At 37.4% G+C, this 25,979-nt stretch overlaps 1 protein-coding gene across 1 annotated transcript; it reads left to right on the top strand.

The window, feature by feature from the left end:
- Positions 1 to 11,600: 11,600 nt before the first annotated feature.
- LOC110540253 (olfactory receptor 5P53) lies at positions 11,601 to 12,551 on the top strand. Its single transcript, XM_021627055.2, has one exon. The coding sequence runs from the start codon at positions 11,613 to 11,615 to the stop codon at positions 12,549 to 12,551; it is 939 nt and encodes a 312-aa protein (XP_021482730.1). The 5' UTR covers positions 11,601 to 11,612.
- Positions 12,552 to 25,979: the final 13,428 nt, after the last annotated feature.

Genomic DNA, 25,979 nt, shown 5'->3' with positions numbered 1-25,979 from the left:
AGAGACCCTCCCCCCTTCCAACTGGACAATGTACAGGGAATAAGAGACTTCAAAGTTCTCAGCCCTAAATGAAACATCTATATTATATCCCTTCCCTCAATGTTTTAGGGCACTATGCAGAAGAGGGGGCAGAAAGATTATGAGCCAGAGGAAGTGGATGACTTCCAGAAAGCAGTGTTTTTAGACACAATAAGGCAGATGCACACATGAACTTACAGTGATTGTGATAGCACCCACAAGAGATGTGTGAGCTCAAGACAGACAAAGAACCCAGTGTGGAGGAGGGCAGGTGAGCACAAAGTCCCACCACTAGTTGAGCTGTTATTGGCATTTGATTACTTCTGAGAGTGCAGGAGTCAGTATTCTTCAATGAAGTGACACCTAGTATATAGATCACACCCATGACAGGCACCACACCCAGGAGTTTATGCCAGCACTAACTAGAGAGGCTAGGCTTAGAAAAAATAAGAAAGAGAGAGAGGAGGCATAGACAAAGAGACAGATACACATACAGAGACAGAGATAGACAGAAAAGAGAAATAGAGAGAGAGTCAGACACACACAGAGAGAGAGGGAGGGAGGAGAGAGAGAGAGATAGAGGGAATATGAATTGCTTAAGTATGGAGGTGGGAGAAAGTCTGGGAAAAGATGAATATGATAAAAGACATTGTATCAAATTCTCAAGGAATACATATGATGTTGTTTAATAAAAGAAGTGGAGGTGGTATTCTTGCCTGAGACTGACTAGTTCAGAAGAACACTTGAGGCCTCCACATGGAACATTTATGTATCAACATAAAAGAAAGATTGGATATTTACCTTATGGTCAAATACTACAGCAAGAACAGGCTCCGGGAATCATCCTCCTATAGCAGGACTTTCTTATGCAGGACTTGGGATCATTTGTGATGTTAGATCATAAATACTTCATAACTAGACACATTCATCTTTAATAGCATACTATTGAGACTCCAGTGGGAGAAAATCCAGTAAGACAAGAAAATTGGTGCTTTTTTTTTTTTTTTTTTTTTTTTTTTTTTTTGTCTCATATATGCTTTGCTGGCTGAGATATTCTTTAAAATCCCAGGAGCTTCATTCTCTTCATTACTAAGAAGCAGTATCACAATTGCAAAGATCTAATTGGTATTGTAACTTGATTTGGATAATTGTAATTAGCATAGGCTAGGCTCTGATCATCTGTGACATCTCTGAGAAGCAGGTGCTTAGAACTACTGTCCTGAGCCTCATTTTGTCTTTTGTAGTCATGCCTTAGGGTGCTACAGAAAGAGATGTGACATTTGTTTCTTGTAAAAGTGATGTACATTTTAGTTCATTACTGACGTTTTCACATAAATGTGTTTTCACTCTGAACACTGGACTCCCAAGTTAGACATCAACGCAGTTATTAAAAACACTTTTTTTTTACAAAGCCAACATTGTATCTAAGCTAATGTTCCCTTTTCAGATGAATCAAAACCCCTTTCCTTGTTCCTAATTTCCATATGTGCTGTTCTTTTTGCATTGCTCTAAACAATTTTAATTACAAATGTTTTTGAGATAATTCATGAATGTTTCAATCCCCTTCATGCTTTGAAGTGACTCATATAAAGATTTTTTTATAACTATTGGTTCAACTATACCATTCTCAGTGCTTCCTTGTATCACTGTTTCTTTTAAATGCAGACCAAGAAATAGAAATATGGTCAAAATGTTTGCACAGCATAAATTCTAAATAAATATCTCTTAAAACAAAGCCAACATCATTTGTTATAAAATTTATGTTATTAGATACAACCTTTTGTGTTATCCTCCCTTTTTACTTTTTATAGTTAACATACAAAGTAATGAGTTTCATTATGTGTTTTTGTATGTATGAATCATTATACTTTGCTCAAATTTATCCTCCACCTTTACTATCCTCTCCTTCTTTGGTGCTTTCTCCCGACTCTCCTCCAGAATTAATACCGTCTTCTGCTTTCATGTCTATTACCTTGACTTCTTTTGCATTATGTGTGCTATCTCTTTGCTCTGATGTCAGCCCTTCTGCTATGGAGAAGCTTTAGATTTCATATAATCTTATTGTCCAATTATTGAGATCCCTATAGCTTTATTTTGAGGACTTGCTTTTGAAGGTTCTAGCAGGGGAGTTTAGCAACACATGTGTCCTTGACTGAAGAATCTTTCTATTGGGGAAGGCCATCATCTTTGACTGATAGAACAATCTTGGAGGTATCACTGTAATAACCTCAAATCATATGACAGAGTCATAGTACCAGTATTGTGCTGGAATAGAAACAGATGTATAAATCAGTTTGATAAAATGAAGAATACAGAAACAAATGCACATAGCTACTGCAGTCCAATTTTGACAAAAGTCTCAAAAAATAGACTGGCAAAAACAAACTTCTTTAACAAATCATGCTGGAGAAATTGGATTTCCATAGGAGGAAGAATGAAACCATACTTGCCTTCTGCAAAAAATTCAATTCAAAATGAATCAAAGATACAAACATGAGACCTGAAACCTAAAACTTCTAGAGAACTACAATAAAGAAACAGACATATGAAGAACTCTGTGAAAGACAGTGGTAGCACAGTAGATACCCATTAGAAGTACCAAGGGTATTGTAAAAATTGTGACATAGCATAAGAAATGATTATCTGAGTGAAGAGACCTCATGCAGAATGAGTAACATTGCCAACTGCATAGCAGGCACAGGATTAATATCCAGACTCTTTAAGGAAGTAAAATATTAAACACTGAAAAAACAAACCATTCAGTCAATAGAAAAGCAAATGAATTCAATTTATAGCTCATAAAAGAAGAAATATCAAATAGTTGACAAATATCTGGGAAATGAAACTACAACTGCTTTGAAAATCCATCTCATCCTGGTTTCAGTGAAGAAAGCAAATCACAGTGAAAGTCAACTTGGGTAATCACTATGGAAATCAATTGTTGAGTTTTCTTAAAAACTCAAGATTAGAACTCTGATATGACCCATCTATCCAAGTCCTGGTATATGTCAGAGCAACCTAAATCAACATGCTAAGAAGATACTCACACGCTGGTCTTTATCATGTCACAATTCAAAATAGCTGTGCTACGGCATCAATCTAGGTGTTGATAAACATGGACACAGAAATGTGTTTTACACATACACACACACACACACAAGCCTGCATATGCATACACTGACATTTATATTTTTTAATTATGAAGAATGAAATAATGCCATTTGCAATACGGACAGAGAAGGAGATAACTAAAAAAAATGTTTACTTAGTATCCTGAAATACAAATATTACATTTTTGCATATATTAGATCTATATTTAATTTTGATATAGGTGTATTTTTATGTGTATATGTATGTGTATGGGATGTGAAAGCAGAACGGGGTACAATGAAAGGGAAAAACAATCTTAAGGGAAGAGAGATGCAGGGGGTGAAGAGAGGAAAACAGAATGGATAGGACATTCTAGCAGAAAGAGGGACTGTTTAGAGGTTGATTAAGGACCAATAGGAGGGGACACTAGGGAGAGAATAAGTATTTGGGTGATAAAGGTTAAAGTATAATGATGTATTTGTACAAAAATGCCATAGCACCACTGGTTACTTTGTATTCTTCCTTAAATTTAATATAGAAAGGGGCTCAAGAGATGGTCCAGTGGTTAAATGTTGTATTGCCTTCCAGAGGACCCAAGTTCAATACTCAGTACCCACATTTGGTGTCTCATAACTGCCAGTAACTCCACCTCAAAGGGATCTGATGCCTTCTCCTGGACTTCCAAGACACCTGCATTCATATGGGCATTCTGTAAGGATAAAATAAATCTTTAAAAATCAGTAAGATAATATAAAGTGCAATTATAAGAAATAAATTTAACCATATTGTCATTGAAATTATGATGAAATTGGAGAAATTTTGTAAATTTCTTAAAGTTAATTTTAAAATTTATGTGGACTTGAATACCAGTTGAAGAAGGAAAATAGTTGTAGACACGAAGAAAAAGATTTAATTATTTACAACATATGGTTTCAGAATTTACAAACTCAGAGCAACTAGAAGCATTTTATATTTTGAAATTCTCTACAATTTATGGTTCTAATGCTGTACTTAGGACTTTTTGTCCCAAAGAAAGTATCTCTTTTACCTTAGCACTAGAACTTTAATGTCTTTAATTTAATTTATATAAATGACAGTTTTTGAGTTACTTTTCTTTTGTAGTGGGATATAGGACCAGCGGATCCTTCCCCTTCCTTAGTGAATGTATAGATACTCTATTAACAATTTCTGGGGTCACAGTGGGATTCATGGCAATGAGCTTGATACCAGGGTTCTAGGGAATATGGGTTCTTGCTATTCTTTGAGTGGCTGTCTAACTCTAGTAACACGGTCTACAGCGCTGATGTTAGGATGTAGGCTCCTTCCAGCAGACACATAAACACACACATGAACACACACACATGAAAGTACACACAATCATATACATACAATCATACACACATGCACACACATACACATACACAGGCACACACACATACACACGGAGTCTGCAGATGTAGTAGAACTTACATTTTTATCTTTCATTTTTAAATTTTTTTATTAATTACACTTTATTCACTTTGTATCCCCCCTGTAGCTCCCTCCCTTCTCCCCTCCCAGTCCATCCCTTCCTCCCCCTTCTGCACACATGCTCTTCCCCAAGTCCACTGATAGGGGAAGTCTTCTTTTCCTTCCTTCTGATCCTAGTCTATTAGGTCTCATCAGGAGTGGCTGCATTGTCTTCCTCTGTGGCCTGGTAAGGCTGCTCCCCCCTCAGGGGGAGGTGATCAAAGAGCAGGCCAATCAGTTCATGTCACAGACAGTCTCTTTTCCCATTACTATGAAACCTACTTGGACACTGAACTGCCATGGGCTACATCTGTGCAGGGGTTCTAGGTTATCTCCATGCATGGTACTTGGTTGGAGTATCAGTCTCAGGAAAGACCTCTGTGCTCAAATTTTTTGGTTCTGTTGCTCTCCTTGTAGAGCTCCCATCCTCTCTAGATCTTAGTATTTCCCACTTCTTTTATAAGATTTCCTTCACTCTGCCCAAAGGTTGGCCATACGTCTCAGCATCTGCATTGATAGTGTGCAGGATAGAACGTTTCAGAGGCCCTCTGTGGCAAGTTCCTAACTTGTCCCCTGTTTTCTTTTTCTTCTGATGTCCATCCTCTTTACTTTCTGGATGGGGATTGAGTATTTTAGCAAGAGTCCTCCCTCTTGATTAGTTTCTTTAGGTGTACAGATTTTAGTAGGTTTATCCTATATTATATGTCTATATGAGTGAGTATATGCCTTGTGTGTCCTTCTGCTTCTGGGACAGCTCACTCAGGATGATCCTTTCCAGTTCCCACCATTTACCTGCAAATTTCATGATTTCCTTGTTTTTATTGCTGAGTAATATTCCTTTGTGTAGGTGTACCACAATTTCTGTATCCATTCCTCAGTTGAGGGGCATCTGGGTTGTTTCCAGCTTCTGGATATTACAAATAAAGCAGCTACAAACATCATTGAGCAAATGTCCTTATTGTGTACTTGAGCCTGTTTTGAATATATGCCTTGGAGGGGTGTAGCTGGAAGGCCGTTCTTTTTTTTAATATGCATGGGAGTGCATCTAAATGGAAGACTGTGACGTGTCTGTGCAGTCAGAATTGTCAGTGTATGTTTGGGAGATACTGAAAATATATCATAGTTTTGGTGAATAATTGAAATGAAAGTAAGGTCTGTAGATCTGAGTCTATAGTCAGAGGTACCTTTATTTTTACAAGTTGTAGGTATTAGAATGTACTTGACAGAAGTTAGAGCTGCCTTACAGGACCATTTCAAGTTCCACAGTGATGCCTTACTTTCATTCAAAAAAGAAAAATACTCTGATGGCTTTTTGTTGAAGAATGTACTTGTGGACAAATAATCCTAGAGAAGGCATGAAATAAATACGTGGCACAGAATAAGAGGGCAGACAATGGTAGTTATGTAGAGCATAATAAATCAATTTTAGGTACTTTGTATTCTGATTTCATCAAATATTTGTAGAAATGATGGATGCCAACATCAAACACTTACATTTGAGTGAATTAAGTCAAGTATTTAATGTGCTTGGTTTCTTGCCTGCACTGCAGTGTGGATGCTCAGATGCCTTGGAAGGCCTTCTTAAGTTGCTTATTAAGTTGTAGGAAGAAATAGGTTCAAGTTACCTAAAAAAGAGTGCATGTTATATACAGAATTCTAGCATTATCTTAATTTTTCCTCAGGAAAATGAACAGTAGTTGAAAGTAATATTTTTATTATTTACTAATTTATCCTTCATTCTGAACATGGCTTTTCAATTTGATTTAAAGTTTAATTGGAAAGTCTTTTTACATCACTACACTAGCTCACTTCAATTTTTAAAATTAATTATTTTTTTATGAATTTCTTATATTCTTCTGAGAAACCCAAAAATCATTTCATTGGCTTTTGGTAAACAATGAAAAAAAATTCCAAAATGCATCAAAGCGTGTAGGTGCTCCTTAGAGAGGGTCATCCAGGCCTTAATGAGTCACCTCATTCAGATATTATTTCTGTACAGAAAAAAAAATGAGGCCCTGTCTCTCAAAGGGACAGGCAGCAATAGCCCCAAGGGTTTGCCATGTTTGCTGAGTTACTTTTCTCTCCCCTCATATGCTCAAAGACATCCATCATCGTTCCCACTGCATGTGTTTCCTTCCCCAGTGAAAGTATTCAATAGTTCAAATTGTATTCAACCTCTAAGATTTTATAAAAGTAAATGGAAAACACCTTCATAAAGTCTCTTTTGGAATTCACTGTCACAACTCTGCTTCTAAATGGTAAGTGCAAGTGCCATGGGTTTTACTGATAAGGGTTTTCATTGGCTAAAGAAGGTGGGAAGAGAGGCCCCATAGTGTTCCTCAGACAGCCAACCTAGATGGAGCTTGAAACCTTAGAAAATATGGGTCTATTGCACCCAAAAACCCTGCTAAGCTTGAGAGCTAAGAGTATGAATTCAGAAACCTGGAGGAAAAGACTGATACTTAGATTGGATTGGGTGTCTAGTCCTATGCCCTGTAGTTATCATCACAAGTGACTGATGGAGTAAGGAGAAAGGGTATTCAAGTGGTCAGAGCCTCTGACCCACTGTGACAAGGAAAAATACCAGTCTACAGGTCAGGAACTTAAGTATTTAGTAGGGAGAGAGAGAAGGGCAAGTAGGGGTCAGCAAGCACACATAAGAATATCTTAGTCCAGACCTGGGCATGCATTAGAGACTGTGCTTACATGGAGATGTATGATAAGAAGCCCTAGTATGTGGAAAGGAAAGTTATTCTCTTCAAAACATGGAACAATTGAAATCACCAATATTTCATTTTTATTTAATTCCAACAAATCCCTCCCTTCATGGGTCAGAGAATTTTGTGGAAAAGGCAGAAAGATGTAACATCCCTAGTGAATAGAGGACATCAAGAAAACAAGACCCTTAAAGTCAACATGATCAAAGTTCATATGAACTCAGAGATGGAGGTCTGCATGCACAGGGTCTGCATGGGTCTGCATGTGTCTGTACCAGGTCCTCTGCATATATACTGTGGCTTCCAATTTAGTGTTTTTATGGGATACCTGATTGTTTGAATGAGTGGGTTCTGAGTCTTCTCTTTGGCTCTTTCCTTTTGTTTGTTTTTATTCAATTTCAATGTTAGTTTTTGTTTTATCTTATCCACTATACTATACTATACTATACTATACTATACTATACTATACTATACTATACTATAATATACTTATTATATTTCCTTAAATGGCTGTTTGTTTTCTAATGAGAGACAGAAATGGAGTGGATCCAGATGGAAGGAGAGGTGGACAGAACTGGGAGGACTATAGGAAGGGATATGTTATGTGAGAAAAAAAAATTACTTTTTATAAAAGGAAAAAAAGTTATTTAGCACAGCTCTATGACAAAATACCTCTGTTGGTTTGTAGATACCATTTCTTTTAATCTCAAAACAAAGCTGCAGTGTATGGATAAATAATGTCACTGAGCACACAAAACTGGGAGCAGAAGAGATTGCCATGTGCAGGTTAACAGAGTTGGCAAGCTGCCTTGTCTGACTCCATTTCCTAGGACTTTGCAGGCAGCACAGAATGACTCCTAATACTGGTATATGAAAGTGGGATTGTCACCACTGAACATCAATGCTGGAAGCACAGAGCACAGATGGTCTGTTGTGCATACTCTTGTTCTTTAGACCAAAGTACTTCAGAGTCTGAAGAGAGAGATGGCAAAGGACCCAGCAAACTTGATAGAGTTAGAATGATTTTTCTAAGAAATTGTGAATATTTCCTTTTGAAACAGACAAGGCCATGAAGGCATGGTAGCTATATTCAAGTATCTCATGCATGAAATAGTTTGTACCACTGCATATTGACAGTTAATACAACAAAAAACAGTTTTAATAATAGAGCTAACATCGAGGTAGTAAGTTGTCTATTACTAGTGCTCTTTGAACACAGTCAGAAAGCAGAGGAGAGAAGATAGAAGAAATTCTTGAATAGGCTACAGATATTTAATTATTGATTCATTGTTCTTCACAGTTAACTTACTGGATGGACTCAGGAAGAATCATCAAAGAAATTAAATGCTTATTTTTACTAAAAAAACAATTAAAACATTTAAGGAATTGATATATTTGAAATATATTTAGTACTGATATTACTGTTTTTGGTAAAATTTAAATATCCCCAAAAGCTGCGTAAACACTGTCACCAGAAAATTGTATACCATGAGTATTATATCTAGTATGAGGAGATAATCATAGCATCCTTTGTCATGAGTCTTGAAAAGTATATAATTGGATGGGATTATATGCTATTGGGAGATTCATTCAGAGAAATAATTGAATGTAGACTACAGTGCTCTGGATATCAAGCCCAGGAGAATGACATAGGTTCCATGAAGTATTTCATATCCCTGAAGTATTTCATATCAGGGTATGCAGTACCATAAACTCTTTAATAACAAAGAATGCTACAAAGCAATGAGCTATAGGGAGTGATTTGGCTTAGTGGCTTCCATTACTGAAAATTAGACAATAAACCTATCTTGGAACCCAAAAGATAAGTGTTTTGAATTACTGCCCTAAGAGAACCAAGTAAGAATGGGATGACTATAATAACTTATCATATTTTTCATGTTAGTATCATGGTGGTTGAGATATTTCTGGGTTTTCTAGATGTGACAGTTTACAATTGTAAAAGATGAATATCTGAAAAGAATGTTATCATTTAATTTATGTTTTACTCATGCTTATCATGCATATCTCAAAAATTATATGGGTAAGGATTCATAATGTAAACTAAATTCTTATAGTTCCACTTTAACTAAATATAGCACTATTAAAATATATCTAAGTTGAGCATTGTGGCTACCCATAATTGTAATGCATATCTTTCATGAAGCTGAAACAGGAGGATTGAGATTTGAGGCTAACTTGTGAGACACAGCAACATACTGTGTTGGTGTATGTGTGTGTAAATGCATGTGTATACGTATATATTATATATTAAAATGCAAGTTGATATGTATTAAAGGAAAGGGAAAGACTTATAAATGTACCAAATTTCTCATTGTTGATGTGTATGTTGTTTATTTTGAATTTTCGATTTTTTCCAATGTTTTTATATAATGCTTTAAAAATCAGAATAAAGAACCATTCTTTATAGTACTATGGTAGTGTTATTTCATTGGCTTTTTTCTCTCTGAAACCTGTGTTTCTTGACAGGAGACATAATTTATATTCATATCTTGATTCCCAGAGCCTATTCAGTTCACTGCTTGTGCCTGTGTTTACTACTTTTAAATTCAATTTTATGCCCAAGCACTGTATGTTTGTATGAGGAATATAAAACCTCTATTGATGGGGCTATATGCTGTTTGAGAAGAATGAAAGACCAAAGGCCATCAAGGAAAGCCCAGTGTCCTCAAATGAGATATTTATAACACAGAGAGAGATAATCTAATCTATCCATAGGAGTCAGAGAAGGCTTTATAGAGAAAATAATGTCAAAAAATGAGGAAAAATCACCCAAAACAGAGAACAGTTGCCTTGGTGTGCGCAGTGGGCAAAAACACCCTAAGAGACAAGATTATGTTCAAGGACATGTGTGTTGTGCACTGTTTTAATGAGGTTATATTATGAAGATTTGAGAAAGTACTGAAAAAATTTATAAATAAAGGGATCACCATTTTATATTATTGTGAAAAATAAAATAAAAACAATGAAAGAAGAGAGGAAAAAATGTAAGCAAAATACAAAGGTAGAAAGCAAAATACAAAGCCATAGCTTTGACCACAGTGATTACAAAAAAGAGATGAGGATGTGAACTGAAAAAAAAAATAAACTTACCTTAAATATTCTTGGGCTATCATATACCCATTAATTGCGATTCATTTACCATTTCTGCATCTAATATAACATATTTGTTCTGTTATGCAAAATCTATAGGTATGTATTCTTAGATTATTAGCCTCTACCAACCCCAAAGCTAAGGGTGTAGTTAGATAACAGCTGACCTATAACAGAGATTTCCCCACTCTTCTTCTGAGCTACCTACCATGTTTCCACAGATACATTTGTAAAGTGACTTGATTTATGGCTTTTTTCCCCCCGTTGTTCTGTAACTACAAAAATCCTTATAAAACTGTTGTCACGTAGGATAATGGTAGTTAGGGCAACCTGACTCCATGTTCCTGGACCATGATCACTTATATTTGACTCCAAAATAAACTAGTTCTGTGACCTTTGGGGTGACAGCTGTGTTTTTGTGTTAACAAAGCTGTAAAATTTGGAAATGAATGGAATGCAATATAAATGTAATATAAATATATATGTAATGTAAATAAATATGTAATGTAAAATACATTTTTTTGAGACAGGGTTTCTCTGTGTATCCTTGGCTGTCCTGGACTTGCTCTGTAGACCAGGCTGGCTTTGAACTCACAGATATATACCTGCCTCTGCCTCCCTGAGTACTGGGATTATAGGTGTGTGCCACTGCACCCCGCTGCAATTATATTTTATTATATACAGTACAATGAAAAAAGGCTAGGAAGGCTCCTGAATTAAAGACAGGAGAAGCTGAATGATATCACTCAGCTATAAAATATAGGTGGAGTGCTTAAAGAAAAGGATTAGTTTTGTATGGAAACACAGTGTGAGAGTTGTTTGTGAGATTTTCAATAACAATGAGCATCATGCGAATAAATAGATAATTAAAATTACAGAGCTGGACCATTGTATAGAGATACTAATTGTGAAGTATTGAGTAGTAGGATTTAAGAAATAGTACATGCAAAAAGTGATGAATGACAGAGAATGAAGCTCATCATTCTCATTTCTTTCAAAGACAGAGGGACAAAACCACAATTACAAGAACACAATATTTATGTGTTGAGCAGAGGAGAAAACCCACACGTTGTGAGGACAATCAAATTAACTAGCAATGTATAAATTGAAAACATTCTAAATAAAAATATTTTTTATTTTCTTCAACAGGAACAATTCACGTAAAAGATGGAGGCTGATAACCACACTGCTGTAACAGAACTAATTATTTTGGGACTAACAGAAGACCCTACACTGTGTATAGTCTTTTTTTGTGTATTTCTAGGCATATACATTGTCACCTTAGCAGGCAATCTTGGCATCATCACACTGATAAGAATTTCTCTCCAGTTGCACACACCCATGTACCTATTTCTCAGGCACCTGGCTTTTGTAGACATTTTATATTCAACCTCAGTCTCAGTTATAATGCTTGTGGAACTCCTTGGGCATGGGCTGGCTTTACCTGTGGCTGCCTGTGAGGCCCAACTCTGTATTACAGTGTCATTTGGGTCAGCTGAGTGCTTCCTACTGGCTGCCATGGCTTATGATCGCTACATAGCCATCTGTTCACCCCTCCTCTACTCGACACTCATGTCCTCCAGAGTCTGTTTTCTATTATTGGCAGCTTCCTATGTTGGTGGCTGCATGAATGGTTGGACATTTACTGGTTGTTTGTTAAATCTGTCCTTCTGTGGACCAAATCAGATAGACCACTTTTTCTGCGACTTCTCTCCTTTGCTGAAACTGTCCTGCTCAGATGTCTCCATTATTGACATCATCCCCTCTTTTTCTTCTGGCGCCATTCTTTTGGTGACAGTGCTTGTTATAGTTGTCTCCTACATCTATATTCTTATCACCATACTGAAGATGCGCTCCACTGAGGGCCGCCACAAGGCCTTCTCCACCTGCACCTCTCATCTCATTGTGGTCACACTCTACTATGGGACCATCACATTCATTTATGTGATGCCCAGGTCGAACTATTCTACTGAACAGAACAAGGTGCTGTCTGTATTCTATACAGTGGTGATCCCTATGCTGAATCCCCTCATCTATAGTCTGAGGAACAGAGATGTAAAGGATGCTCTGAGGAAGGCATCTGTTAGATTCATAGACTCTCTTTGAATTCAAGAAAATTGTGATGTTTCCTTTACTCATGGCACACTTACCATCTATCACATGATGCTTAATTGATTGCTTAATATTAAATTCTGTTTCTTTGCACTACCTCTTACCTTTATACATTTGTATATCACTTGTGTGATAATCACTTGTGATAGGAATAATCATTGCTACTATAAACTTCTGTAAGCTGTCAAAATCTTTGCCTTTATGCTATGTGTGTATGTGTGTGTGTGTGTGTGTGTATTTGTGCCTTCTATGTGTCAGGCTAAACATTAGTCATTATATATGAATTCACTTATTTCTCAAAACAACCTAGGTAAATAGCAACATTATTTTATTTTGTGGATAAATTGCCTGGGCAAAGATAGAAAGTAGGTCTTTTTATGTAAGGAGTTGGTCTCCAAAATTCTGAGGCTTTTAAATTCAGTTTTACAATGAATATATGATAATAGTCATTACAAAGTAACCTGTTTACAGATAAGAAAAGTGATCCTTGAAGTATAATTGTCTTTACAGAGGAGTGTAGATCCAGAACTGTTGTTTTGCATCCTGCACCTAGTGTACACTCCAGCAAAGCCTGTCTAATGATGTCAGCACTGTCATCATCTAGAGGATGTCTTCAAGTTACCGACCTTAAGTTAATGTATGGAGTCAACCTTTCTAACAGATACTATGCAAATATTACCTAGGTTATACATATCCAAGAGTAAGTATAACTCTCAAAATTCTGGTAATTTTCCATTTTTAAATTGGGTTTTGAGAACATAGTTATAAAATTTGGCTTGAGTTCTAGCCATATTTGCATACACATTTAATACACATGCATGATGTAAATATCAGTAGTTACAGAGACTTAGAGGGGTGTTAAAAATCTCTGTGTTACTGTTAATGGATATGCAAGAGTCTTAGTTCTGTTGGTATATTATTGAACTTGTTAAAAAATACGAGAAATATTTTCTCAAATTGAACTTCACATTTTTCCTGTGGGCAAGATCCACTTTGACTTACATGATCATCATCATGAGACTGGAAAAGATGAGTTTTGCTAGGCTATGAGAAGTATAAAGCAAATACTGAGAAAATTATGAAGCTGGAAGGTAAGACTTAGAATTCAATTGTTTTTTTCCTTAATGTGATGGGATCAGAGGCGCAAGGTGCTACAGATTTTTACAAATTCTAGCAAAACAGAAATTACTTGTGTATTCCAGGAAAGTGCATAGTATTTTCAATAAAAATTTATACTGAAGACTGAAAGCTAAGAAGGATAAGTTAAATGGAAATGAGATTATGTCGTTCTACATTTTAAATTTCTCCTATTTTAATACATTATTTACTACAAAGAAACACTATTAAGAAAATTGAATAAATTTGAACAACTTTATTAAAAATGTAGCTAATAAAGGAGTAGATGTTGTTAAGTGGGTGGAAAACAAGGAGAAAGACAGAAAAGTAAGGATATAATCCATGACTCGGTTTCTGTGAGTGGGCGCTGCTGCTGATCCCAGTCTGCTATGGATGGATCTTTGTACAGCTGACCTAAAAACAAGACAACACATTGACAAAATTGTCCAGTATTTGATTATACTCTTTTCATCGTGGGAGTATGAGGTTCAAAGCCTAAGTAAAGGATGTAGAAACCTCATATTTATAATATAGATGAACTATTTTCAATTTCTTCTTAATCCCACCCGACTTAACCTTGTCTTTGTCCTATGCCCGTGACACTGTTATAGCCCACAAAGTAGGAACTCTTTACCATTTTTTCCTGAGTGTGAAAGAGAAGTCTAAGTTTAGGAAATTAAAGCATGAGGACTCGGAGACAAATAAATCCATTAACATGTTTTCACTGAAAGCCCAAAATTAAAATCTAATAAGCAATCTTTTTGGAGTAAAAAAGTTGGTACAGGAGAAGTAGCTTGATAGTACTGTTGGGATCAGTAAGCAGGCACTTCTACAGGCAGCCCCAAGGGACCTGACAGACCAGTTATCAGGCATTTGTGAAGACACCCAGACCACCTGCTGACCACCTGGAACTACCTGCGTATGCCCTGGGTCACCCTATAAGAGAACTGGAGCCCTCCCCATCTCTCTCTCTTATTCTCTCCTCTCTCTCTCTCTCTCTCTCTCTCTCTCTCTCTCTCTCTCTCTCTGCAACACCCCCTTCCCCTAATAAACCTCCCATGTGGAATCAATCTTGTGGTGTGATTTGTGAACCCGCGTGTAACCTCCACAGGCGCACACTTTCCAACATTCGTACGTTTTCTAACAAGTACAATATTTGTCTAATAAGTGTGAGATCCTGAGTTCAAGCTTTAGAACTGAAAAATAGAAAATGTTAGCAAGTACTAAGTTCAATTTCTGGTAATTCTTATAATCCTGGCCCTTGTATGCTGGCCCTGAGTGCTCATGCTTTAATTTCCTAAAATTAGACCTCTTAAGTATTAACTCATTTAATTAATTAATTCACTTTATATCTTGATCATAGCCTCTTCACTCCTCCTGTTACTATCATCCTTCCCTCTTCCTCCTGTACGTCCACCCTTAGTCTTCAGGTAATGGGAGCCTGCCTTTCACCCCCCCCCCCACAAGCTCAGACCAGCTCATCAAGTTGCCTCAGTACTTAACACCTCTTCTTCCCCTGTGGTCTGGCTAGGCAGCCCCACCAGGGGGCAGTGATTGAAAAGCAAGCAACAGAGCCCATATCAGAGACAGCCCACTCTCCCCTTTCTAGTGGGCACACATGATGGCCAAGCTACCCATCAGCTACATGCGTGTAAGGGGCTGAGGTTGAGTCCATGTATGGTCTTTGGTTGGTGCATCAGTCTCTACAAGGCTCCCTGGGCCCAGGTTAGTTGGCTCTGTTGATCTTCTTGTGGAGCTCCTGCCCCCTCTGGGTCCTTCTCTTCTTGCCCTCCACTCTTCCACAAGGCTCCCAGTGCTCTGCTCAATGTTTGGCTGTGAGTCTCAGAATCTGTTTCCTATGCTACGGGGGCAGAGAGAGAGGGAACTCTTAGAGAACAGCTATGCTAAGCTCCTGTGTGGAAGCATAGCTGAGTACTGTTAATGATGTCAGGAGTTGGCTCTCTTCTGTGGTGTGGGTCTCAGGTTGGGCCAGGCATTGGCTGGGCATTCCCTCAATCCCTGTTTTATCTTTATTCCTGCACATCTTGTAGCCAGGGTAAATTTTTGGGTTTTGTGGTGGGTTGGTGTTCCCCTCCCTCCACTAGGTGTTCAGTCTAGTTAAAGGGTAGCCTCTTCAGTCTACATGATCCCTGATACTAGGGTTTCTGCTTCTGTTTTGTTTTTTTAGACATAATTTCCTTTTGTATCAGATGTTGGTCTCAAACTCACTATGTAGCCCAGGATAGCCTTGAACTGCAGAAATTCTCTTTTGTTGGCTTTTGGAGTTCATTCAAGGATAACGTATCTAGGCCATCAAGTGTGGCTCAGGTTCTTACATAATTTTAAAACACTGAATTTTATTTTTATCTATAACCATGTATGCCACATGTATTCAGGTGTCTATGGAGGACAGAACAGGGTGTTAGACTCCCTGGATCTGGAGTTACTGGTGGTTTTGAGCTGCCAGAATTGAATGTTGGGAGCCAAACTTGGTTTTCTGGAAGGGCAACAAATGTTCCAAATTGCAGAGCCACAGTTCCTATCCAATGTCACTTATTTTTGATAAACACCTCCACTAGTCTGTGGGAACATTCAGTGTGCATTTTGACTCCATGACATCATGGAGCTTTATTTGTGTGGATTCTACATTTCTGGACATAAAGTCTATCAAAAAATCAGTGAAGGATGCAAACAGTCTCTGTACTGAAAAGTGTAAGACATTAATGAAAGAAAGTGAGGTAAAAACGAATCCTGAGACAGACATGGCTATATTTGAGTTAGAAGAGTCCAAACTGTTAAAATAATTACACACTGCAAGGTAATCTTCAGATTCAGTGTAATGTCCATCAAAATGTCAATGTTTCTCTACAGAAATAGTAAAAGGATCTTAAGATTCTTACAGAATCAGGAAAAATACCAGGTAGGTGAAAAAATCATAAGTGAGAGACAAAACTGCAGGCCCCACCTTTTCTGGCTTTTTGTCTCCTAGCTCAATGACTGCCTCATGCGCAGATGTTTCAGGGGAGATTCTCAAGTTGTTCTACTGAGCAACAGGGAGGATGAGTTTTAATACATCTTTTTTAAAAAGTCAGATACACATCTACAAAACCCAAGCGTCATTTTTTCTATTTTCAACAAAATAGGCAATCAGTCCATATAACAATTTCATTTATTGCTATTCTAGCCTTCTATCTGAAGCCTTCTTTTAAATTTGATTCCGAAGAATTTTTCAGTTGGAAAGTAATATCACCACATTACCCAAACTAGCCAGATAAATCATAATTTCAAAGTCAAATATATTTTGTTGTCTCTTTCACTTTCAGTAAACAAGTACAAAAGAATTTCACTGTGTGCTAGGGCATGTGGGTATCACCCGGGAATACAAACCAGGACTTAATGAATCACCTGGTTCCATAAGCCATTTTTGTACAAGACGCTCATGGCCTTTTCTCTTAAGAGGCAAGAAACAGCAATCCCTGAAGGCTTGCCTTGCGTAATTAAGCCTTTCTCCCCTTTTCTTAATAAGCACACAGACACCCAACCTTCTGTTTCTGCATGTGTGTGGCAATGCTTCTTGACCAATGAGTGCACTAGTGGTTCACATTGCAGAGTGTCCAGATCCAGACTCTCCATGTAAATAAAATGCATCGATTTCATAGAGTCCTTTTTGGATTTCAGTGTCAGTACTCACTTTAAATGGTGAGAGATAGATGGACTTTATTAGCCTGGATTTTTAAATAACCCAGGAAGAAATTGAAAATTAAAAAAGTACTTTGAACAGTTTGAACTCTTGACCCCTCATGAGCCAGCCCTCAGCAAGAAGCACAGTGCAGTGGTTTCCTGCTTATTTATTTCCTGTTTATTTTTGATAAACACCTCCAATAGTCTGTGGGAACATTCAGTGTGCATGTTGACTCCATGACATCATGGAGCTTTATTTATTTCTAGTGACAGAGCTAACATCAAAGGCAATAAGCTACCTGGTACTAGAGTAACTTAGAGAGGAAGATCCATTAAAGAAGAGACAGGGGCCATTCTAAGCTATTGATTCACTGTACCTCCCAATTCACCAAGTCAGTTGATCAGTCTCACCAAGAGATGGATTATATGCATACTTACTCTGAGGAAATTAAAAAAATGAAAAGAAACAATACATTTAGAGGACATTTAATACTGATAGCATTATATGTGGTAAATGTTCAACTCCTTAAGAACTGATACTATTATGTTTTTATGAATATTATACCATGTTTAGGGAGATGAAAAATGTTAATACCTTAAGTCAGCAAGCTTCTCAAAGCCAGACTTTCCTAGCCAAGGCAGGAAGCTAAATACCTTTGAGAAGGGGTTCTTGCTCGTCTGAGGAGTAAACATTTCTGGACCCAACAACTTCCCAGAATGAGAAAGGGATCCAGTGATGGAAACAGGAAAAAACCTCTCCTTGGAAGCAGGAGCCAAAGACATCCTGAAAAGTTTCAAGCATCTGAACTGATATGGTCTAGAAGGGAAGCTGGGTCTAAGAAAGTAAAGTCCTTAGGTAGAGGTTTTGAGATTTAAAAAGATAATTTTCTATGTTGAAAATGGAGGAAGACACAATGAAACAGTGCTTCTGGATTCCATTTGAGTTTGTTTCTCTTAACATACAAATAATTTTATCACTGATGATTACAGTTTTGTATATCCTCTTTGGGAGAGAGCAGGATTAGACAGACTTGGAAAAAGAAGAGATTGAGAAAATAGATGCTAAATTAAAGGCCATAAAACAGAGGTTGGAGGGAATCTTTGAATCAAAAGACAGAGCCTTCAGAGAAATCTCATCTGGTACATACAAAACACCAAAAGAGGTAGTTCCAGATGAGGAAAGTCCACCGAGGCTTGAATATATTGCAAAATGGCAGTCCGTTGAGATGCTGGAGAGAAAGTCTTCAGCTATAGGCATTATGGGTTATTAATATTTATTATTGATTTATCTGGAGTTAAACAACAGTTATTCCTAAACCAACTCTATACCCAAATCACCACACAGAGACTAAGATTTACTTAATTAACCTAGAGCACAATGCTGGGCAATAATTACTCCATCCTCAACCTCCAAGCCCATATAGTTTCCTCCCATTCAGAATTCACCCATTATACTTGCTTTTAGTCATACCTTAAGTCCAGTTCATCTCTTCTCACCGTTCCAGGACCTCTCCTGCCTATATTTGCTCTCCTCTCCTCCCACTCATTTTCTTCTCCTCCCCTCTGGACCAGATGTCCAACCCTGTTCTCTCCATTGCACAGCACTGGCTGGTTGTTTAATTGACAAATACAGAGAACAAACAGTGGCATATTTACAGAAACTTGAAATAGGTGATGATTAGAATAAACATCACAATCCAGTGTCTGGATTGAAACCAGATAGTGGGATAGAGAAATCAGCACTTGAATGAACAAAGGTAAATTGTATACATTCCAAAAGAACATTATACCAACATATAGGCAAATTTGATCAGATTGGATATTGTATGTGTATTGTCAAGGTTCAATCACTGAATGAAAGTCTGTATGCTAAAGTAGAAATTCAGATACTGCTTAGTGCTGTCTTGGAACAAGGTCATACAATGGTTGGTGTGCTACATTTCAGAGTTTGGAGAACTGAAATACAAGCACCATGCCATAGATTAATATTCAGAATTCCAGTGGGCTTTTGCCTTAAATCTGGAGATGGTGAATGTTTTGGAGATGCCTCTGCAAACTGGGGCTGGAGGTGCTTCAGCATGTATATCCATTGGAATACAACAATATTGAAGACATTATGACATGAAACCTGTTACAGATATAACTTGCAATCCTATAAGTCAAATGCTTATGAAAAAAATCTAACAGTAATTTTAAAAAGATGATAATAAAACAAAAGGAGAATATAATATCTATCCAAAATAGATTAAATAATGATTTATCAATTTTAAAATGTTTAAATGATATAAGCAGCACACGTGCTAAGATACAGTGGAATTTAGAAAGGACTGCTGAATTAGATCAGCATGTAAAGGTCCTAATTCCAAAATGGAGAACAGGGAATGTGTTATGTGGGGAAGGGGTTTGGTGTATGTTCACACAGGAGAAGAGAAAGTATGGACTCCATCAAAACTAATAAAAATCAGATATGACAGAGGAAGAACCCCTGAAGATCTTGGCCACATACAAAGAGAGAAATCAAAAAGTCTAAACAAGACAGGTAAAATAAATTGCTGATCCCTTCACATGGAAACAATTCTGAAACTGATGACTCTACCTAGCAGTGTATCAAAGCAGATACTAAGACTCATAACCAAACCTTTGGCAGCATGCAGGGAATCATAAGAAAGAAGAGGGAGTTAATATGACCTGGAGAGGACAGGAGTTCCACAAGGACCAAATATATCTGGGCACAGGGATCTTTTATGAGACTGTTTCTCCAGCCAAGGACCATGTGCGGATATAACCTATAACCTCTGCTCGGATGTAGCCCATGGTAGCTCAGTATCCAAATGGGTACCTTAGTAAGGGGAACAGGTACTATTTCTGACAGGAATTCAATGGCTGGCTCTTTGACCTCTCCTCCCCCCCCCCCCGAGGGAGGAGCAGCCCTGCTAGGCCACAGAAGAGAACTTTGCAGCCAGTCCTGAAGATACCTGATAAACCGGGATCAGATGAAAGGGGAGGAGGTCCTCCCCTATCAGTGGACTTGGAAAGGGGCAGGGAGGAGATGAGGGAGGGAGGGTGGGATTGGGAGGGATACAAAGTTAATAAACTGTAACTAATATTTAAAAAACAAAAAAAAAATGTCTTCAGCCAGAACTTCAACAATACATGGCCAATAAATCCCTAGCTACAATATCCTCAGAATTTATTATCCCATTCTTTTAAATGACATAGACAAAATTGGTTTATAGTTTGATTTACAACCCAGACTGGCTTATGAAAATAATGCCTTTCTTCTGCTCATACAAAGAGCAGAAAACCATCCTTAATTGATCTGTGCATCCTGCACATCTCATATTTGTAATTTTTGGACAGTATAATGCTTGTGATAAATTATGTTTTTAGAAAAAAGGACTGGACACTGGCAACACTGGATCAAACCTGAAAGGATTCATTATTCTAGCATGCTGAGACATTGACACATCTCTTCCAGCATTTTGAATGTTCCAGCATTCTGTTTGTTCTAGCTTCAGCTGCTTCAATTGCTGTTTCTCTTCAAGTCTGCTCCCAAGAGAGCTTTGAAAAAAGCTGCTAATCTCAGTTGGTCCAGCATTTTACACTGCTCCAAACAGGACTTCTAGTAATCCTGAAATTTCTCAACATTCAAAGACTGGACCACAAATGTTAATGCTTGCTTAATTAACCATATTCCCAGTTTCCTTTGGGCCTCTAACAGGATTTCTACATGTCTAAAAAATCAGCTAGAAGAAATCCATGAGAATAGCATACAATTTCCTTTAGAGGGTATTGGGTAAATTTTTTATTGTTTTCTGGGCCTATGAATGTTTATTGTCACTGGGAGATAGTTATAAGTTATTAATGTTCTTATTCAAGAAAAGTAAAGTTAGGATATTAGTTAATGCAGGTAAATTGTCAGTTAATTAACTCATAGTCATGTTGTACACTAGTCTAATTTATCTCAGGAATATACTTCCTTGGTTTAACAGATAGATATGATTCTATAGATTAGTAGGTTATATAATGATAGAAAAGTCTTCAAAAACCTCAGAGACCTACAGAGTCTGGCATTTTAAAATGTTTTTATTATTTTAAAGATTCTTTGACAATGAGACAGGTCATCTCGTGGTAGCACTCAGCCTACCTCCAAGAAGATGATGAGCATCAAAAGAACCTCCATATGGACATGGCATCAAATGTGACAAACCAGTGACCTGGGTAAAGAAAATGCCCTTACTTCATGACAGACAGAATTCTGCCAAAAATGAGGAAACTTATATGCAGGCCAAGTCGACTGCTGAACTCTGAAAAGACAGGGTATTGTCTAACTATTGTACTAAATAGTTTCTGCTTCATATATATGTGTATCAAACATGCTGAGCCAGAAGGCTAAAAATGATGCTCCAACATTATAGAGTTTTGGGTGGCTGTTCAGGCAGCAAACTGTCTCTGTCAATTTTCTATTTTTTTTTGAAGCTGCTAACATATACTTCCTATTTACTCAAGTAACTAATTTTATTCCATCTCAAATCTCTGATGAGGTTGAAGACCAAATAGTTATAGTTCCACAATTAAGCTTAAGTTGTTTAGAATTTAAGAAAATTTTATAGATCTAATATAATATTTAATATATATAATATAAAAATTAATTTAAGTATAGAACTCTAAACTTGTCAAGATAGTATAGAAAATCAAATACTTTTTCCTAAGTAGTCAAATGCACATGGACTGGACATTACACATGTAAATCTTACCTAATAGTTTTCATAACTGTTTTATTAGTTATAAAAATAGTTTTTATTAGTTATATAAATAGTTATCATAACTTATTATTGTATTGAGAGAAAAGGAGCCTTTTATGGGATGTAAAGGGGAAAATGATGGTATAATGTTCTTCTGAAAGGGTAAGTTGAAGGTATACAACTTACCCTTGTTTATTCAAATGATGATTTCTCTAGCTGTTTTCCACGAGCTGGTTTCAATCTGGACATTGCATTGTGGTGCTTATGCATTACCTGTCTCATGCTACCATTTGTTCTCAGTATTGCCAATAAAAACAAACAGCTAATGCTGAGCAATGGAGAGAATGGAGTGGGAGATCCTGGTCCTGAGGGGAGGAGAAAGAAGGAAGTAGGAGGAGAGATCTGAGATGGAGAACCTGAAAACACCAGGAGAAATGAGCCAGACTTAAGATATGACTAAAAAGCAAGTATAATGTGAGAAATCTGAATAGGAGGAAGCTATGCAGGCTTGGAGGTTTAGGGTGGACTAAATATTGCCCAGCATTATATGCTAGTTTAATTAAATAAATCCTAGTTTCTGTGTGGTGATTTTGGGACACAATTACTTTGGGAATAACTGCTGTTTAACTAAAAGATAAATCAATGTTAAATATTAATAATCATCTACAGAGATGAAAAATGTTAATACCTTCAGTCAAAATGCAGCCTTAAGCAAAGAGGATGGACATCAGAAGAAAAAGAAAACAGGAAACAAGTTAGGAGCCTCCCACAGAGGGCCTCTGAAAGGCTCTGCCCTGTAGACTATCAAAGCAGATGTTGAGACTTATGGCCAAACTTATGCAGAATGCAGGGAATCTTATGAAAAAAGTGGGAAATAATAGTAAGATCTGGAGAGGACAGGAGGTCCACAAGGAGAGCAACAGAACCAAAAAAATCTGAGCACAGGGGATTTCCTGAGACTCATACTCCAAGTACCATGCATGGAGATAACCTAGAACCCCTGCACAGATGTAGCCCATGGCAGTTCAGTGTCCAAGTAGGTTCCATAGTAATGGGAACAGGGACTGTCTCTGACATGAACTGATTGGCCTGCTCTTTGATCACCTCCCCCTGAGGTGGGAGCAGCCTTACCAGGCCACAGAGGAAGACAATGCAGCTATTCCTGATGAGACCTAACAGACTAGGATCAGAAGGAAGAAAAAGAAACCCTCCCCTACCAGTGGACTTGGGGAGGGGCTTGCTTGGAGAAGGGGGAGGAAAGGAGGGGTTGGTTAGGAAGGAGGGAGGGAACTAGAGGGGGGATACAAAGTAAAGAAAGTGTAATTTAAAAAAAAATAAAAAGTATAAAAAAATGAAAAAAAAAATGCAGCCTTAAGGATTATATGGCATACCGGCATACCTGTTTTATTAAAAATGCTGAAGAGCTTGACTAATACATGTAGTACTATTATTAGTCTTTATAATGGAAGAAATATCAATTGTAGCAAAACATTTTAGTTTTCCAAATTTGGGGATATTAATAATATCCATTTGTTGTTTAGAATGGTTTTATACCTTTAAATCAGACAGACAAAACACCTTATTTGTTGAATCTTATTTTTATGACCACTGAAGGTTTGTAGGAGAATTGACCATTAGCTTTCTTATTGCAAAAACTGAGAAGCTGCCTCTTTAACAGTCTTTTTTTGTAGGGTTGCAACCATAGCTACTCCTTGAGTATAAGACAGCATGATGTCAGAATATAACATAATATAATCAGAAATATCTCATTTCTTCCTAAGGGGTCTCAAAGTTGCTTGGCAGGCACTGTTAGCATTCTCATAAGCCAATTGTTTTATTAATAATAATCCAGAATTTTCATTGCTTGTAAGTCGGTTTGCTGCTTGCATTAATCTTGCCACAAAATCTTGAAATAACTCATCAGGTCCCTGACAGATTTTAGACAAATCCTTCACCTGTCCACCTGTTTGTGGAAGTTTATTCTATGCCCTTTGGGCAGCAGCATTTACATGAGCATAAACTGCCACATCAAAATCCAGTTGTTGTTCTAGTTCCCTGTAGATTCCTTCTCCAGCAAGCATGTCATAAGTTACAGGAATTCCCTGAGCTTGATTAAGTTCAGTTGCAGCTTGACAATGCTCTGCAAATTCTGATTTTCATAATAAATGATCTCCTCCTGATAAGCATGCTCTTGTTAATTGTTTCCAGTCCCCTGGGCAGAGGGCCTCAGTAGACAAGGACTCCAACAGAGCTTGAGTAAAAGGCACTGTGGAACTATATTGAGAGCATATAGCTTTCAATTGTTTTAATTGTTGAAAAGGTATAGGAGCATGGACTCTCAACATATTACCTTGTTCATCATGCTGCTCTAGCACTGGAAAACCGTAAAACTAATTTATATCTTCTCCATTCTGCCTAGCTTCTGTAAAGAAGCTTGTAAGAGAGATACAGTTGCCCACACAGTGGACAAAGAAAAAGGTCACCTTGTCTTTTGGGCCACTGCTACTGTAGCAGTCCTAAGAGGAGGGTCCAAGACTGCAATCAATGATGGAGTTGGAGTAGGGGATTGAGCCTCATTTTCCCTAGTAGTTAATTCCCCAATTTTTCTGTTTATTTCCTCTAAGCCCCATTCCAATCTTTTAATTCCTTTTTGCCAAGGCTTACACTTTTTGCCATGCATAGCCTGAATCAGAGGGTATCTCTCAGAATAATACTGATCTGGTTCTTCCTCCAACTCTGCAACCTCATCAGGATCTAAGTCATCCTCAAAGTCCTCTTCTGACAAGAAATTACTATCATCAGGAGGGAAATATAACTCCTCTGGAGGAGCTGATGGTCTAATATCATTTTGTCTTGAAGCCTCCCATCTTTCTAACCTCCTTCTCTCTAAGCCTGAAAGTTTAACTTTCTCAGTTTCCTGCCGCATATACAGACTATCTTTAATTAATTTCCATACAAAAAACACTAGGCTACTGCCTTGTCCCATTTTTATTCTCGGATTTACTCACCATGCCCTTTTTACTTAATGATTCAAGCTTGCCAACACCCACGGTGTCCTTCCCATGTCTGGATGCCAATCTGCCAGAGCCCGCCGGCAGAGTCAAAAAGTTCTTGAGTTGGGAGTGAGGATTAAAACTAATAAACTAACACACAACACATGAGACCTTTTTGAGAGGCTCTAGTAGAGGCTAGACACCTTGCTTTATTTCAGACTGCTTTTAAGCCAGAGTAAAAGCAGCTCAGCACAAAGAGTTAAATTCACAAGGAGGTGAAACAAGAGGTGTGATTTTGACAAGGTATCCCACCTGCTGTCTCAAACAAAAGGAGATAGATTTGGAAATTCTTCCCTGATTCCAGCTAAGGCCGGGTAAAAGCAGTCTTTCCACTGAGATTTAAATATCAAAGCAGCTGGTATAACAGCAACTCCCAACAGTTGTTATGTAAATGTACAGAAGTTTTGAAAGTGCAAAATGTAGAACCTTTTTTGACCTAACAATGTGACCTAGCAATTCCTCTTATGGGTATACACCTAAATGAAATTAAGTCAACAACTCATGAGATACATCATTCAGAAAATCAGTTTCACTTAATATACTCAAGATATAAAAACAAATTCAGTATCTGTCAGTTATGTATGTACAAAGAAATTAGAACTCAAGCACACACACACACACACACACACACACACACACACACTAGCTTATTAAGCCTCTATTGAGTTTTTTTCTAATTGTAGCAATATGGATGGAATTTGAATTCATGTGCTATTGAAAATAACTCAGGTGAAGAAAGAAAAACATTTCACAATCACAGTTACATGTGAATTATTTTGAAGGTCAAACTCACAGAGAGAGCACTTTGTTGGTTTTCAGGCAGGAGA

This window comes from Meriones unguiculatus, chromosome 14, assembly GCF_030254825.1.
Source record: "Meriones unguiculatus strain TT.TT164.6M chromosome 14, Bangor_MerUng_6.1, whole genome shotgun sequence".
In the NCBI taxonomy this organism is placed as follows: Eukaryota; Metazoa; Chordata; class Mammalia; order Rodentia; family Muridae; genus Meriones; species Meriones unguiculatus.
Note: the sequence above shows the minus strand (reverse complement) of the source record. Positions and strands in the feature narration are given on the sequence as shown.

What these genes read in the sequence shown, in the direction of transcription:
- LOC110540253 (XM_021627055.2), top strand. Translation starts at nt 11,613, where the DNA reads ATGGAGGCTGATAACCACACTGCTGTAACAGAACTAATTATTTTGGGA.